Source organism: Rana temporaria, chromosome 3 (assembly GCF_905171775.1).
Source record: "Rana temporaria chromosome 3, aRanTem1.1, whole genome shotgun sequence".
Lineage (NCBI taxonomy): Eukaryota > Metazoa > Chordata > Amphibia > Anura > Ranidae > Rana > Rana temporaria.
The window spans coordinates 254,649,229-254,668,053 of NC_053491.1; the positions used below are offsets into that span (position 1 = coordinate 254,649,229).

An 18,825-nucleotide genomic window follows, 5' to 3' on the forward strand; every position below is an offset into this window, starting at 1 on the left:
GAGGAGAATCCCTCTGATGAAGGCCTTGTGGGCGCACCACAAGACTGACGGGTCAGATACTGAACCTTCATTCAACTCAAAGAATTCTTTCAGTTGCTTGGTGATAGCATTCACCTGGGCCTGAGTTTGGAATACCCCTGCGTTTGCTCTCCAGATGTAAGCAGGACTAGGGGTCATCCCCTCCGCCAGCGAAATGGAGACAGGTGCGTGGTCAGACCACGAGATGTCGTGGATGGCGGAGGAGGTGACCGCCCTGAGAAAAGAGCCTTGTCGACAAGCACCATGTCAATACGGGAGTAGGTATTGTGTCTGGTCGATTGGAAGGAGTAGTCCCGTTCACTAGAGTGCTGACACCTCCAAACATCGTAGTAGTCCTCTGAGAAGAGCAGGGTGTAGGGAGGGGAGGGGGCGTTTGGATTTAGATGTAGTGTCAACACTCTAGTCAACCGTCATGTTATAGTCACCACATATAATAACATTACCCTTTTTAACATCAAGTATTTTCTTAAAGACTTTGTTGACAAACCTGACCTGATTGGCATTGGGGGCGTAAAGGTTAGCAATAGTGTACATGTGATTGTTAAACTCCCCCACAAGAATAACAAACCGGCCCGCTGGGTCGGAGACCACCTCCCCTAGTTTAAACGAAACAGAGTCTCTTATGGCCGTGACGACCCCTCTATGCTTCTTATTGGGGGCTGAGGCGCAAAACACATGGGGAAAGTTTTTGTGTTTGAGGCAAGGGGGGTTAGAGGATAAAAAGTGGGATTCCTGTATGCACAAGATGTCCGCCTGTAATTTCTGAGCCTCTTTCCACAGAGCAGTTCTTTTAGCAGGGTGGTTCAGCCCATGCACATTAAAGGAGATTACGTTAAGAACCATAGCAACGTGGGGTGAAGATGTAACAGTACCTCAGGTTGAAGAAACTGGCGTAGCAGGGATGAAAGCCAAGGTGTTGTTTCCGGAGGCGAGGATCTCGACAAGTCCTGGTCCATGGGGTGAAGTCCATCTCTAGGTAGGGGGTGAGGAAGAACAAAAAAGAAAAAAGAAAAACAAAACAATGCCACATGGGTTAGTGGTCTTTAAACAGCAAAGTAGTTCGATCAGAACCAAGTCGAACGATAAAAAGGGAGATCCTTTTGAGAATCTGGGAGCAGGGGGTCTGCTCATTTAACACGGGGGGGGGAAATAACAAAGTTAGTAGGGTAACATGTAGTGTCAAACTGTTAAAGTAACCGAGGCACTTAAGAGAGACGTTTCTTGTTCTTCTTCTTGTGGGTCACCTTGTGCCATGAGTCCTGGGTAGAAACCTTTGAGGCAGAGGGCTGGTCTCCATCAATCTGCGCCGGCACAATATACCAAGAACGTAGGAGGGCCAAGCCCTCTGTGAGGTTGTTGACCACGGATGAGTGGATGTCTCTCGTGACGGTGAGTTTGGCCGGATAGCCCCATCTATAAATGATGTCATGGTTGCGTAGAGCTTTTGTGACCGGAAGAAGAGCCCTGCGTCTTTGCATTGTATATTGTGAGAGGTCGGCGAATAATTGAACAGAATCATATTGGGGAAGCGGATTTTTGTTCTTCCTGAAGGACATCATGAAGCGCTCCTTTATTTGGAAGAAATGTACCCGCATTAAAACGTCTCTGGGTATGTTCTCGGGGAGGTAGGACGGCTTAGGCAGGCGGTGTATTCTGTCAATTGCCAGATCAGCGTCTGACAGATCGGGGACCAGCAACTTCATAAGGTCCTGTGCATATTGTTGCAGTTGGTGGGGGAGGACAGATTCAGGGACACCACGGATCTTAACATTGTTCCTCCTGGATCTGTCCCCCAGGTCCGAGACCTTTGTTTTAAGCCAAGCCAGTTCATCCTCCTGGTCGTTATGGGCATCCACCAGTGAGTTAAAAGATGAAGCAAACTCCCCCATCTTCTGCTCCACATGATCCACTCTGCCCCCCAACTCCTGCACATCAGCTTTAAAACCCCTCATGCACTCCATCATATCCGCATGGAGGGAGCTGCGGAGGGACACCAGCATGTCTTTCAACATGGTGTCTGAGAGCGGCTTGTCAGCAGTGGGGAAAGAGTTAATGGGTGCCGCCAGCTCCCTGGTGTCATTTAGTGAGTCCTGCAACATGTCCACCCTCCCACCGGAGCATTCAGGGGAAAGCCGCGGCTTAGATTTCGCTGGGCTGCGCACCAGGGGTGAGGAGGCCTCGGGGGACCTATGTGCTTCACCTGGGAGCGGGTTAGGACTCGTCGGGGCCGAACCGGAGCCGCTGGAGGAGGACGGCGAGGCGCCGCCGGCGCCATCTTGGACTAGGCCGCGGGACGCCGGGGAGAAGAAGTGGGACAGCTTCTGTACCTGCGGAGCCGTTTTTCTCTTGCGAGCCATCTCGGGATGCTGGGCGATCCGGTGGAGCGATCTGGAGGGGATAGAGCTGTAGATGGAGCCTCGGTGAGTTGATTTCCCTACGATTGGCGCGGAGCTCTCTGCCTACACGTCCATGCAGAAAGCCCGGTAGCCACGCCCCCGCTATGATGGTCCTGACCTTTATGCTGGTTCCCCTCCCCTGATTCCCTTTTCCCCTCCCCCTCTTTCCCCTTCCCTCCCCTCCCACTCCCTTTTTTCTTACCCTTCCCCCCCCCGCTACACATTTTTTGACCATGTCTGCTGCTTTCAATTGGACCAGTTTTGGGCCATGCAGTAATGCTTTATCATGCAAAAGGCAAAGACTAGTAATTGTTATTGTTTGTTTAATTGTTGTGTCTTCATATGTTGTAAAATTTGTATTTATGATTATCTTGTAGATCTCGTTTAAAGCTCAACATGTCGGGCTGAGCGTCGTATGACATATCCCCTTTTGTAAACCTTCAGGGTGTTGTTACAATTATTAATAGGATGTGGTTGCTAGTTCTCCACCCTTATCTATTTATCTATTGTATGCTCAGGTTATAGGTTCTGTGTTGTGCTAATTTTCTTGTGTTCTCAGGCATTCTTAGGAATGGCCTCAATTGTGATTATTATGTTGTCCAATGATTTCTATGCTTTTTTCAATAAATTATTCAATTTTTAACTTAATACGCCTTCAAAGTCCATCATCTGCCATATATGTTGGACATAGTCCATAACCTTTCCTTTTCAGCATCTCCGGTACTGATTGGTTTAGTTCTATTACCCAGCTCCATAAGGGACATACCAGTCCGTCGTCCATAGAGGTTATCAACATCCTGTATATTCTAGAGATCCCCTGTTTTTTTTAATCCCCCCCTGGTCAACTAGTCTCTCCCATGGATTTAACCTACTAGGCGATCAAAAAGGTTTTGGAAGGCATTCTGGAAGAGATTCTATGAAATGTTGGAGCTGTCTGTATCTCCAGCCATCCCATGGTGTTGTACCATATTTTTCTCGCAGCTCCGCTAATAAACTGTTAGTTCCCCTTTTCTTTTAGAACATCCATTAATGTTAGTTGGTCCGAGTGGGTCCATTTTAAATACAATTTATTGTCCGTCCCTAAAGGAAAATAATAATTTTGCATCAAGGGCATCAAAGGGCTTTTGTATTACCCTGACATATCCGTGAGTACCATGTCCCATGCTCTTAATGTTTCTGTTGTGATTGGGGCCATTTCTCTAGGGAGATCTCTATATTCCCTTGGAATCCAGATAATCTGACCCAGGGTGACTTTACTCATATTTTCCTCCAGTGATACCCATTTTTCATGTGGAATATTATGAACCCAGTCTATAATTCTCCTCAGTACTGCTGCTACATGGTATTTCTGAAGATCTGGGAGGAGCACCCCCCCCCCCCCCCATTATCTTTAGATCTACTCATTGTTTTATAGGAAATACGGCTTCCTCTTCTGTTCCATAAACATTTCTGCAGTAAGGATCTAATAATAATTAAACAATAGGCCCCTGGAATATTAATGAGGAGGCTTTGAAAGATGTATAGGGCTTTTGGGAGGATCATCATTTTAATTACACTTATCCTACCAAACATGACAATCTATGTGCAGGGTATACTTTCAGGTCTTGTTTGATTTTATTCAAATGCGGTAAGTAATTATCTTGGTATAGATCTGCTATTAATACTGATAAAAATACTCCCAGATATTTTAGTCCTTTTTCCTTCCACACAAGGGGGAAAATGGCTCTAAAGCCCTGTACACACGATCGGTTTGTCTGGTGAAAACGGACCGATGGACCGTTTTCATCGGACAAACCGATTGTGTGTGGGCCCCAGCGGTTTCTTTTCCATTGGTGAAAAAAAATAGAACACGTTTTTAAATTTTCCTATGGATAAAAAACCGATAGGAAAACCGATCGTCTGTGTGGAAGTCCATTGGTCAAAAATCCACGCATGCTCAGAATCAAGTCGACGCATGCTCGGAAGCATTGAACTTCATTTTTCTCAGCACGTCGTAGTGTTTTACGTGACCGCGTTGGACACGGTCAGATTTTTGACCGATGGTGTGTAGGCAAGACTGATGAAAGTCAGCTTTATCGGATATCCGACAAAAAAATCCATTGGATTAGATTCAATCAGATATCCGATCGTGTGTGCAGGGCTTTTGTTCTCTTCTCTCTCTTGGGGGGGACACAAATATTTAGTATCTCCGTTTTTCTCCATATTGATCTTAAAGCGGAGGTCCACACAAAAATGGAACCTCCGCTGTCCAGATTCCTCCCCCCTTCGGTGTTACAGTGGGAGCAGAAACCTTCTATAATAGGTAGTTTTATCTTCCGTAGATACTGTTCAATTTTATTTCTTCTATTTTGTTTATCCTCACGATCTTGACTGTCGCTTACTTTATATAAATGATTGATAATACTTTAGAATTTTTTTACTGATATCACTAGTTGAATGTTTCATCTCTTCCTTTTTATCTTTTATTTTATTTATATAATTCAGGTTCCTTCTAGGGTTATTTATCCCAGCCAGCGGTCTCCTAGGTTTATTACCAAATTCGTATTACCGTTTAGCTGATTTCAGAAATACCTGTCTTGTATTCTGTTCAAAGCAAATCCCTCAGTGCCTCCCTCTTTCCTGTTAATTCAGCCATTATTTTACTATCACTTGACCCTTTATGTATCCACTCCAGCTCCTGGATTTCCTGCAGGATCAATTGTTTTTGCGCTATCCATTTTTTTTTCCTCTTGGCCCCTTCTGCTATTGGTCTCCCTCTCATAAATACTTTATGGGTTTCCCACAATACAGTTGCCGCAATATTCTCTACATAAAAAGTTCAGATCTATTTCTAAGGCCTGAAAAATATCATGGTCATGTAAAAGAGATTCATCTAACCTCCAGGATCTTTGCCTATCTGGTATGTCCTTTAAGTCCAAGCTTAGCCATAAGCCGGGGATGATCCGAGAGGGTTATTGATTTCACGTTTAACTTCAGTTGCCCTTCTAGAAGCTGGTGGTCCAGGAAAATATAAAAAATTCTCGTAAAGGAGGAGTGTACCTGAGAGAAAAATGTAAAATTATCCATACCTCTACTAGTTGTTGTTGATGTAATTTTCGTTTGACTGCTTTAAGATATTTTCCTTCTGAGCATAAAGAAAGGGGTTGGGTATCCAGGGCTGGGTCGAATACACAATCGAGATCTCCTGCCATAAACACCCCCCCTCTTTAAATTATTCCAATTTATTCAATACTTTTCTAAAAAAAGGAGACAGGGGTGGGTGTTAGGGCAGTAAATATTAACTAGTGTATACTCTTTATTAAACAGGGAGCCCTTAATGAATTAATACCTCCCTTCGGAGTCCGATTCCATAGCTTTTAAAACAAAAGGGGTATTTCTATTGAATCCTATTGCTATCCCTTTAGATCTCTTATTAAGAGAATATCCATGGAACCAGATTGGGAATTTTTTTTAATTCGGTCCAGCCCTGGATGACCACTTAGTGTGTTTCCTGCAAGAAGGTAATATTTGATGACCAGCTTTTCAGTTCCTGCAGTATTTGATACCTTTTGCTGGGACTATTTAACCCTCTAACGTTATATGTAACTATCTTCAGGGGCACCATTTTTCCAAAGGGTTAGATATATGCGTCCAAGAAAAAAAATGTATTTTCCAAGGATGATCCAGTGTACAGCACAGTAACCAACATATCAAAACATAACCTTTCCCCTCCCATTCTCCCCCACCATTTACATCCTCCTTCAAAACCCTTCTCCCACCTCTCCTTACATTGAATATCAATGTTGTAATCCGCCATGCTAGCACCTATTGCCAGGCCCTCAGCCCAGCGGGACATCCCTTGGGGGGCTGTAAATGCCTGCATTGGCCCACAGCCTCATCCCTGTTAAAGATGGTCCCCCGGCACACCCCTCTCCCCGAGTGAGACTACTTCTCAACAATCTATCTTATCTCTACCTGAGAGCCTATTTATTTTACTTTTCTCCTATTTTCTTATCCCTACCTGAAAGCCTATTTTACCTTTCTCCTGTTTTATTTATCTGCTTGCCGACCAGTGCACGACTATATACGTCGGCAGCATGGCATGAACAGGCAGAAGGACGTATATATACGTCCCCTTTAAGATCGCGGCATTGTGGACGCGCACGCCCACCACAAGCTCCGTGAGCCCGACCGCGGGTCCCACGAACTCGATCAACGTGAGGATACCCGCGATTGTCTCACGGGAAGGAAGAATGGGGAGATGCTGATGTAAACAAGCATCTCCCCGCTCTACCTAGTGACAATGACAGTGATCACCGCTTCCTGTAATCGGAAGCAGTGATCACTGTCTTGTCACATGTAGCCCATCCCCCCTACAGTAAGAATCGCTCACTAGGGCACACTTAACCCCCACAACGCCACCTAGTGGTTAACCCCTTTGCTGCCAGTGTAATTTTCACAGTAATCGGTGCATTTTTATAGCACCGATCTCTGTAAAAATGGCAATGGTCCCACAAATGTGTCCGCCAGAATGTTGCAGTCACGATAAAAATCGCTAATCGCCGCCATTACTAGTAAAAAAATTTTTTACAAAAATGCCATAAAACTTTTCCCTATTTTGTAGACGCTGTAAGTTTTGTGCAAACCGATCAATAAATGCTTATCGCAATTTTTTTTTTTTTTTTACCAAAAATATGTAGAATTTTTTTTTTTTTTTTATATATATATTTTTGGGGGATATTTATTATAACAAAAAATAAGAAACAGAGGTGATCAAATACCACCAAAACAAAGCTCTATTTGTGAGAAAAAAAGGACGTAAATTTTGTTTGGGAGCCACGTCGCACGACCGTGCAATTGTCTGTTTAAAGCGTCACAGTGCCAAATCGTGAAAAGTGGCACGGTCATTTGGCTGCATAATGGTCCGGGGCTTAAGTGGTTAAATTATGAGACCTCTGTACTCTATTCATGACTCATTTTTAAACTTCTCCCATTCCTGGGGTGTCTTTTTCCCCAATTTTCTAAATTTTAGGCATGGCAAAGCCAGTTTGCTGCAAAATTCTTTCAGATCCTTTGGAAATCGCAGCTGATATGCCTTGGGTTTTTTGCTATCAGACATGCTGGAAATCCCCATCTATAATTTTTTTTTTTTCTTGTAATTGATTTGTCAGGGGTTTTAAGGCTCTCCTGTAAGCCAGTGTCTCCTGTGACACTTATAACCCCACTTATGTGCAAATTGCAAAAACTTAACAGAATGATTAATTACTGATGCTTAATGTCCCAAAAAAAACAGATGTTTTTTTTCACATGCCATTTCACTTTCCACTGCATAGATCTCCTTGTAAACGTAACTATAACGATGCCTATGCGCATATGGGTGATACCACTAGTCCTGTATATACATATAGACTACAGTTTAAACCCCCCTGCAGTTTTCAACCTAGAGTTTAGTTCTAAGCTAGGGTACAGTTCAGATACAAATTCAGAAATCTTCCACAGTCTCTCTAGAAAAAAAAATACATCTAACTTCTTAATGGTTCAGCTGAGAGGAAAAAAGAAAAGGGCTCTTCTAGCTTTCGCTTTCTACAGCTTACAAGACGATTTATCTAAATAATTCCTACCAGATCCTTGATCTCACCGCAATTTAGTCCGTGAATAGCGGCAGGTAGAAGCTCAGCGGCTCAGCACGGCTCCCTGTGCATCCCAAATTATGCAGATTCTGAGGAGCTTTCCTGGCGGCGGAGGGATCCGGGCATCTCCAGTATCTCCGGGGGGCACCCTCCATAAGCTCCCTCCCTCACTGGTTCCAGGCGCTGCTCTTACCGCTCTCTCTGATTCGCAGCGCTCACGGCACACACGCTTCTCTCCTCTTTCACTGGTAAGTTCCCCTCAGCGTCTCCAGGACCGCTCCCACCTCTCGCCTCCGCTCCACTCGCAGTGCTTACTCCTCTCGCCTCTCACAGGTGGGTTGTGGGCGTGCAGGGCGGGTCAGCTGTTGCCACTTCTCAAAGTCTCCAGCGTCCTCTCTCCTGGCGGCCCACCTTACTGCTCCTCCTCTCACCGTCTCCCTTGCTACGCTATGCCATACAACCTAAGGATCCATTCTGGGCTTGAGAAACGTGGCGCCTCGGTCAGATTGCTTGGACGGCAGAGGACCAGGGCCCCCACGGGGCTGGATCAAGTAGGTGCAAGCTGACCTGGATGATCAGGCATTTGGGTAGTCAGGCAGGTAAAACAAGCGGATCAGTGCTCCACAGGAATCCAGGAAGGATTTTATGCTATCTTCAACGGGTCACTCGGGGTCGGTGCGCAGGAGGCCTCAGTGTTCAGCTGTTGCTTGGCGCCATACTACATGGCTCCTCATCTTCAAGTTTTGGCTTTCTCATGACAGGTTTATATCTAAAGAATAAGCACTTAACATGAGACATGATTTGACACGCATGTAACCTTATTCTGGCCACAGATCTACCTTTAAAGCTGAAAACAGGTCTCATATGGTAGCATTCAGTACAGTAGCAGCAAGCTTAGATTTAGGTGGTTGATGCTGTGTCCTGTTTTGATGACTAGTCACCCCATTCTGATGTCTGTGTACTGCTTGACTTGTCACTTTACCACGCTCTAGTAGTTCCAATTGGTCAAACATTGATTTTTGACTTTTTACATCTGTTTTTGTGTCCACGTACATCAGTTTTTACATTAATAACCAATGCAAAAACGAACTGTCAGTTTACATCTGTTTAGGAAAAAAATGCTTTTGACAGATGTGGATATAGGCGGGTGATCATCCTTTTGTCTATAGACCTACGATACTATACATTGCTGTCCATGTTTCATCTCTCAATGGATGGATGAAAACGGGGGAAACATGAAAGTCTGTGTAAAAGGGCCTTAAAGTGGTTGTAAACCCTTACATATACCCATTAAAGTGACTAGACAGAGATTAAACCAATCCTCCTACATAAGTTGTACCTGCTTCTCTGTGCTCTTCTCTACATCTGCTCAAAGTCTAGAATTCATAAAGCTTACCTGAGCTGTCAGGAAAAAAAGGGGGTAGCGAGCTGAAGTTACACACTGTAGAGCTCAGTGAGACGAACATTGAGAGCTGATTGGAGGAAAGGGACAGTGATATGGTATGGACCCATTTACAGTATTCGTCTGCCTGGCTTATTAAACCTTGATTGGCTCCCTTTTTTATTTTTAACTTGTGTTTAAGGTAGAAAGTGCAAAGCATGTGAAATGTGTATTTCTTTTACTGCAGGACAGAATTTATTCAGAGAGGGACCATATCGATCACTGGCGCCGGATTACTCAACCGTGTTCTGGAAACCTTTGCACAAGCATTTTTAAAACAAGGAATCAAAAAGGTAATAAAACGCATAAATACGTACTAAATTTATAGATTTCAGAACATTTTACTATAGTTATAGCTTTAGAACTTGCATCAGAAACATGAAACAATGGTAGTTTCCCACTCCAGGGTGTCCATATACATGAGATCATGATCAATTCGCTGATATTGGCAAGGTTGAACAATGATCTTGCATATATAGGTGGCTACTTTGCCTGGCTGTTGGCTGTCTTTAGTGGGGAAAACGTGTTTTGACATGTTGGAAATCCTGCCTCAATTTGTATGGTTTTCCTGCTGATAAGCTATAGCCAGCAGCCTCTATTGTGCCATCAGATCTTCCATTAATGGCCTTAGTTCACGAGTGGCTTTTTAGTACCACATTATGCCCTCATCCTTTTCCATAATTGAGGGAATGCTGATACTAAAATGCATGTTGTGTAAAAGAATGAAAGATGACCTTACTGCTTAAAGGGGTTGTAAAGGTTTGTTTTTTATTTTCTAAATAGGTTCCTTTAAGCTAGTGCATTGTTGGTTCACTTACCTTTTCCTTCGATTTTCCCTTCTAAATGTTTTTTTTTCTTTGTCTGAATATCTCACTTCCTGTTCCTCCTCAGTAAGCTTGCCCCCATCATCCGAGCTGTTCTGGCTGGGGGTTAGTCAGCGTGCTCGCCCCCCCTTGGGACTACATCCCTGCGGGGAGACACAGAAACGCAGCGAGCAGGAAGCTTACTGAGGGGGAACAGGAAGTGAGAAATTCAGACAAAGAAAAAAAACATTTAGAAGGGAAATCGAAGGAAAAGGTAAGTGAACCAACAATGCACTAGCTTAAAAGAACCTATTTAGAAAATAAAAAACTAACCTTTGCAACCCCTTTGAATAAAATAAATCAAAGAAACCCAATAACAAAAAGCAAAACTCTAACATGAGCTATTGAAAATCTATCTGTTTGAAGCATTATAGCTTAAAAACAAAGTGGTTTTGGTTTTATGTTGTTTAACCTGCAGTATATCAGTGTAATAAATGGTTTATTAATTAAATTAAAGTAAAAAAAAACAAAAAAACATTGTAAATGGAAAGTGTAATTTAAAGAAACTAACCTGTGATCCAAGGAACTGGACTTCTGTAAACACAAATCTCTAGCCCAGGTAGCCTGCACATAGACATTGCACCCACATATTGCCTGTACTTGGGGTAAATGTTTCCACTGTCCCTTTGGTACACCACTGTCAAAGGGGTTACTAAAAGGATTACTAATCTGAACAATGAATCGACCTAAGGAGAAACCTAAAGTAAAACTAAGGGCTTCTGTTTGACAGTATAAACCTGGCTAAACTTTTTAGACGGTTCCTAATGAACCAGCCTAAATTTAACTCTATGCTGGTAATCTGTAAAGACTTTTAAAGCACCGCCTATGAAGATTTTTAGGTACTGTAGTTTTTTGCCATTTATGGGCATGCAAAATTGTAAGCATTTTATTTTATCTGTTTATTTAGCATATCTTCTTTTTAATATTTTACCAAAAAAATGGGTATTTATATTGTGTTTTGTGTGTACTAAAATTCAGTTGCGTGTATTTTTTTTTCGGAAAATTTGTATAAATATAAATTGCAACAACCACCATTTTGTTCACCAGGATCTCTGTTGTGTGAAAATATATAATGTTTGGGGACTCATTTTCTAGCAATAAAGTGCTGATTTTAAGATGTATGTGAATAATGTCAAAATTGGCCCATATACCTAATAGTTAAAGGACTGGGGTAGCAGAGGAACGAGGGAGAGTTTAATGAGCCCTTCATTAACAGCCTGTAAAATTAATATAAAACAAAGTATGAGACACTGAGGGAAGAGACATTCCCGACAACTTATAACAGCTAGTTTGATTCAAACCTGAAAAATGATACGTGTAGAATAAGTTTAAATGCAGTTGGTTGCTACAGTTTTGACCATGTCGTCTTCAAGTCACTTCTAAAAATGAGTACCATTGTGGTTATGAAGAATAGCTTTAATATAATAACCTTTATATCAAATTTTGTAAAAATAGAAATTAATGCTTTTTTTTTTTTTTTTTTAAGCATTTGGATCCAGTTAAAAGATCTCTAATAAAATATGTCATACTAATGTAGTAATAATGCTAAAAAACACAAGAGACCCACTGGTATTTCTACTGAATATTAAGCGGCTATTGTTCTCTCTGAAAATGAATGCTATGGTGATGACTGTCAATCACAGACATTTCAAGCTTTATCTGCAAACGTGGGAAGCTTAATGGCTAGGTAAAAAGTAGTCTTGTATTCGTGTACTTACAAGCCTCACAGCGCAAGTATTGCCAATTAAATGCTTAAAACATGATATCCCGCTGCTCAGATCAACGTGTTGTGAAGTCTTTTTTTTTTTTTAACACTATATGTTGCTAATAATTAAATTCTTTGATTTCTCAAGTAAGTTTCTGTTATTGCTTTCACTGCTAGTTATAGCGTTTCTATCTCCTAGTAGCTGAATGCTGCAGAATGTTCTAGAACAGCATATTTGTGTGCTGTTTCCAAATATATTTGGACTTCGACATATCAAAAATACTAACTTAATCAAACAGTACAGGACACAGTCTGGATATTCACAAATCATAGGTTATAGGCTGGTACCTTCAGATGATTGGACACTGGCAAAGCTTATGAGAACACACCTTCTGGGAATCCCCCTATAATGCTTCCCTGCTCTGTGAGTGCTTCGTTTTTTGCTAGTGTTCTAAGGTGATGGACCTCTTCTATCTTAAGGAGAGATCACTTTTAGCTTGACTAGTTTCAAATTTTAACTTTGAATTCTTCAATTAACTGTTCACTGTCTTATTATACCACAATAGAAGCAGTGCATCTGGATTGGTGCAACCTTGGTTAAACCAGGGAGCCTTACCAAGACTTATGATCAAAGACCACCAAAAGGAAGCCATTTGTGGGGGAAAAAGGACGGCAATTTTGTTTGGGTACATCGTCGCACGACCGCGCAATTGTCAGTTAAAGCGACGCAGTGCTGTATCGCAAAAAATGGCCTGGTCATTGAGCATCCAAATCACCTGGGGCTGAAGTAGTCACACTGTAACAGGACCAAATTTTAGAGCCATTCTCTGAATCCAAATCTACCTCTATCTCAGGCACACAACAGGCAGCCTACCTGACAAAGGCACACTTTTCTGCAACAAATTTCTCCGACAAGTAATGGCTTTAATACAGCCATCACTGTCCAATGCTAAACATGCCAGATCCTTCTATAGCTCAACCTTTTTTAAATAATTTTGACTTGCCTGTAAATGTCATATTTAAGAGTAAAATTCAGGACACATGCCTCCCTCCCTTCTATTCTCAGGTTACTCTACATTGCTTGCTACAAAATTAAGGATTCAAGGAGTGGGGTAGGATTATTGGGGGGGCTCCCAGGGGGCTTGTTTTAAAAAGCTTTGCCAGTGTCCAATCAATGGAAGATAACCTAGGGTCTATGAATATTCAGTCTGTGTCCTTTACTGTATTCGGATACAGATTTTAGAGGTAAGGAATATATTACTTTTTGCATAAAAGGAATTTTATTTTACAATGCAAGCTTTACAATTTGCATTCCAAAAAAAAACGTATACCAACCTTTTTTTTTAGGTCCTTTTTTCAAGTTGTGTTTGTTGTCCAAGGTCTTCTTTGCCTTTCTCTTGCTTTGGCAGTGGGCATATCCTAGATTTTGTAGAGAGTTATTATGTGGTGTTATGTGGCATTCTCCTGTGAGTTGAGGGTGGTGGGAGGGCAGAGCCTTGGCACTTTGCGTTCACAGGAAGTTGGTTAAATGGTGCTTGGCATCATTTAACCCATGAAAAAGGAGCATTTACTAGGAGCCAGAGAAGTGAGCCTGCATGGAACAGTTCCTTAGATCAGGTGAGTGTAGCAGTAGGAGCTGCAGTTTTATTTTTATGAACATTTTTTTCATACTTGCCCAAGCTGGATTTGGGCGCCCCAATAGCCATTTTATCTGAGGGAAATCCTGAAAACATGAACTGTTGGGGTGCCTTGAGGACTGGAGGTGAGAAACACTGCTATAGATATGAGGATACCAGTTTCTGGGAGGTTTTAGTGCAGGTCTACGGCTCACGAGTCTAAACTATAATAGCCAGGTTCAGAAAGACTGGCTTAAGTTTGTGCGGGCGTAGCGTATCTCAGATACACTCTTCCGCCGTAACTTGGAGAGGCAGGTACTGTATTCACAAAGAACTTGCGTCCTAAGTTACGGCGGCGTAGTGTAAATGCCCGCCTAATTCAAATTAGGCAGGTAGGGGGTGTGCTCCATGTAAAATACCCGTGACCCCATGTAAATGAGGCCCGTTGGTACGGCGCATGCTCATAATCACGTTGCAAATACTCCTTGCTGTCGATGTGAACGTAACCTACGCCCGGCCCCATTCACGTACGCTTACGCAAACAACGTAAAATACGACGGCTGTTCCGTCGCCTATACCTTGTATGGGCTGCGCCATCTTTTTGGTGGTTTAGCTTTACGCTGGAAAAACGCCTTACGTAAACAGCGTATCGGGCGCAAGTATGTTCGTGAATAGGCGTATCTTGCTCATTTGCATATTCTTGGTGTAAATCCATGTACACGCCCCTAGCGGCCAGCGTAAATATGCAACTAAGATACGACGGCGTGGGAGACTTACGCCGGTCGTATCTTAGCAAGATTTAAGCGTATCTCAGTTTGAGAATGCGCTTAACGATACGATGGCGCGGATTCGGACTTACAACGGCGTATCTAGTGATACGCCGTTGTAAGTGTTTCTGAATCTAGCTATATATATTTAGTAGTGCAAGCGGAAAAAAGGGCAGTTTGTGCAGTATTAAACCCTTGGATGGGTTAATACACCAATTCATTCATCAATGATCATAACCTGTGTTTAAGAAGACCCGACGCAAAGTTTTAAAGTTTTCATTGCTGACCTCTCCTCCTGCGAATGCTGACCCTCTGGATGATCTGGAACAAGTATGCAAATAAGGATCTCAGGTTGCCATATATAACATACATGTGATCAGTTACTCAAGGAGTCCTGAAGCCAATGGGTCAACATAATGGTCAGGCAAATGGCATGTTCCGAGGGAACTCCGCAATTGCAGCCACCATATTTCTGTAATGACAGGCTTCTTTTAATATATTTGTATACAATATCATGGAAAAACAATCTACACATAAAGACAAACTTGGCAACACAAATGTAATATTGTAAAACCGTTTTACAAAGTTTTTTTCATGAAGCTCTAACCAGGCCACATTTACTTTTTCTAAAATACTGCATACAAACAATTGTCATAGTTTTCTTTTCATAAATTACTATTATTGCCTTTTTTTCAAATTTGATATTTCCTGTCCCATAGCCTCCTTTTTTTTTATGCTTCCTATTTTTGCATGCCAAGAACACTAGGCATCATTTTAGTTGTAGATTGAAAAACGTTTAATGCCAAGTTTAGTCAAAAAATAATGGACATTACTTACAATCAATACCAGTTAACCCTTTTGCTGATGGCTGCTGCTTTAGTTTCGTTTTCCATCATCCGACCGGCACCCCCACTGCCATAATATTCTGTTGTGGTGGGGGTTAATAGAGGCAAAGGACCTGTCATATGCTAGAGTGATAAATATGACAGCCCCTTAAGGCTCTCTATTCATAGAAGCTGTACTAAGCTAAAATGGATGAAAAATGATCCATGAATAGAGAACGGACGGATGAATGAAAGGTCTTCCTCCTCTACTCAGAGATTGTTTTTCATTAACAGAAGCCATAATACAGTTTCTATGAGTGGAGGAGAGGGCCAAAAAAGTTAGGCATATTCCCTTGGTTCTATTAACCTCCTAGAAAATTACGGTGGCAGGAGTAGGGGAGGAAAAGATTTCAACGAATGCAACAGCACAATCGAACATGGCATTGATTGTAAGTACTGTCACTGTTACATTTTTTTTCTTTTTTACTAAATGTGGGCTTTAAAGCTTATGAGATTTTAGTTGCTAGATTTTGGTTTTATTTAAGGATTTAGTAGAGAATTAATTCTAATCCTGTGACTGATGACCTATACGAACATTTTATTGTGCTTTCTTCACAGAGTATTTCCATCATGGAGGTGATTCTTCAGGAACGATATGGTTGCCCTTTCTCCTAACCTGGGTCTGTTGACTCCTTGTGGAATTACATGACGGAGTATAAAATTATTTGGGCTTTTTTATCTATGGTATTTTATAAGGACTTGCAAATGTTTTCATTGCCAATGCACTTGAGAAGTGATCTGTCAGTTTTAATGGCTCATTTACCTCGAACTTCCCAACTGCTATTTAGGAGCCCATCTGTAAAGACTTCAGAGTGCAGAAGAAATTCACATACACTTGGAGAAATCGATGCACAAACTGCGAGAGCTATGCAGTAACATGGATCCGTCCAGGAGTCAAAATCTGACATGTTTTTCCTCAATGCTTCTATCATTGTTCTGTATTTTGTCTTTTACAAGAGAAACCTCATACAAGTACTGTGTGACTTGCACATTCCAAGATGAGTGATGTAAAATTTGGGGAAATGGGCCTGTTCTTTTGGAGCCTAAACGGAGCATTTTAAAGGCCAATTTCATCTTTGGTGAACAAACATTGCTGGAATGGAGACAAAGGAAAGTAGAGCATTAGGTTGCATGTACCCAGCATTTATTAAAGGGTAACTTCACTTGTTATGTTGTACTGAAAAAGTACTGTTTTATATTTAGACTGTGCAAAAAAATTCTATGCAGCACTAAAGCTGGGGTGAAAATCAGCTTAAAGTGGTTAGACAGGAACTGGCTAGCTTTCGGCCTGTGTGTGCAGCTGTCTGCTCTTACGACAAGCTGCTGTCAAACGTGTATGCTGGGAAGCACTGTTCGGTGTGATCTGGCGGGGGGTGTGCGAGCAAGTGCCCCTGTCAAACACAATAGTACAGCAGAGGAGATCGCTGCATTAACATCGCTTGTGTTAGTGTGGCGATCTCTCATTTTTTTTCCGTTGTACAAAAATAAACTTATAGTTTACCCAGCTTAAGGCAACACTCATCCAACACATATGCGCTTCAGTGCACCATAATACACAGTAATGCACGAACGTTCATTGCAGTGCACTGTGTCAGGGAAAAAGAAGCGCAAGTCTGATACATAGTCTGTTCTGGCAGCCAATTAAAAATAAAAAAAATAGCTGTCTTGACGCAACACACGTATTGTGTGTTAACCATGGAATAACCCGCAAAGATGTAATGGTCCCTATTAGCACTTCTGTTCTTGTTCATGAAAAATTCAGTTCAACTACATTTTTAAAAAAAATTACAATAATAGTTTTAGTTTAAGGATTGTGAACCTTGTGTGAGACTGTTGGTCTCCAGAACACAAAGGGCTTGCTTTCTCAAGTACTATTTGTTTTTTAATTTTCTATAATCTCTTACATTTTTTATGAATATACATTTTAAGTAAAGCCATGGAAAACATTTTTTTTTTAAGTCATTGGATATACAGGGGAATAGTTAGAGCAGCCTATCTCAACCTAACATAACTTTAAAGTGTCATTAAACGCAGACTATGATATACTGTCATTACATGCTATATAACCGTGTTCATGCTCACAAAGCCACATTTGTTTTGTGTGAAATATACCCTCATTGATCCTGCCTTCAGATGTCCCTCCCATCTTTTCTGTGTCCCCACTGCAGGTAGAGATTGTGTAGACCAGCTGCTGTCCTCTACTGAGCATGCTAAATTGCAGTTCCTTATAAGCTTTTCATTGCCTAATTTTTCTTAACTGTGCAGCGATTATAACTATAGAGTCACTCGTGGGTGTATACACAGTAGTAAATGACCCCCCCATGTCCTCCCATTTCTATACACTGTGTGGGGATGGGATATAGTATGTGTATGCAGATTGATTACATTCACTAAAACTCTCAGCAATGTTTAGTTTTAATACCGGTAAAATAAAATTTATGCAAATCCCCATCGCAATACAATAATGTGCAAATCCCCATGCAAACCCACTGCAATATATTAATGAAGAAAGCCATACTACTAATTAGGGTTGTCCCGATACCACTTTTTTAAGACCGAGTACAAGTACCGATACTTTTTTTCAAGTACTCGCCGATACCAAATACCGATACTTTTTTTAATCTCATGTGACAGCGGCACATGTGTCAGTAGTTTTTTTTTTTTTATCTTTAACAATTTGTTTTTAATTTTTTACATATTTTTTTATTTATAATGTTTTTTTTTTTTTTTTTAGTGGGGTGGACCGTGTCAGTGTGTTTTTTTCTTTAATTTTTTTATTTTCTACAATAATTTTTTCTATTCTTTTGTTTTTTTATTCTTTATTTTTATTTTTTCTTCAGCCCTGTTGGGGGGGGCTTTGGTGAGATATCAGGGGTCTTAACAGACCTCTGACTTCTTCCCTTTGAGACAGGGAAAGGGACTAGGGACACATGTTCCCCAGTCCCTTTCTCAGCAGCATCAGCTGCGCTGAAAATGAAAGGAGAGAAGACAGCGTCTTCTCTTCATTCATAAACTGAAACATTGTAATCACAGTTTACAATGTTTCAGTTATGTGAATGGACAGTCAGTGATCACGGACTCTGTCCATTCGGAGCAGTAAGGAGCCGGATTTACCGTCTCCTACCCCGCTCTCCATCCTGACATTTCCAGGGGGTGGAGGAGGAGCACGGAAGGGGAGAAAAACACGGCGGGATGCACGGGATACACGGTGGGATACACGGCGGGAGGGAGACAGACTGCAGCAAAACGGAGGGGGGCTGGAGGAGGACACGGGACAGTCAGCGGTGATCGTGTGTGGGGGAGTTACAATCACTGATCACCGCTGATTATAAAGCAGCTGAAAGCCGCGCGGGGGGAGGGGTGTAGAGAGAAGCGGAGAAATTAATTTTAAATCTATACAGCGATGATCGGTGCTTGCAACTTCCCCACACACTGATCACCGCTGACAGTACAAGTATCGGGTGAAGCATCGGGAGCATTTGCCCGAGTACAAGTACTCGGGCAA

At 41.9% G+C, this 18,825-nt stretch overlaps 1 protein-coding gene across 1 annotated transcript in view; it reads left to right on the forward strand.

Annotated features, from left to right (window-relative positions):
* Positions 1-17,446, forward strand: part of PRELID2 (PRELI domain containing 2) — a 167,146-nt gene extending 149,700 nt beyond the window's left edge. The window contains exons 5-6 of the mRNA XM_040344592.1: positions 9,673-9,778; positions 15,879-17,446. Coding sequence (XP_040200526.1) covers positions 9,673-9,778; positions 15,879-15,935 — 163 coding nt within the window. The 3' untranslated portion in view covers positions 15,936-17,446. The remainder of the gene's footprint in view (positions 1-9,672; positions 9,779-15,878) is intronic.
* Positions 17,447-18,825: the final 1,379 nt, after the last annotated feature.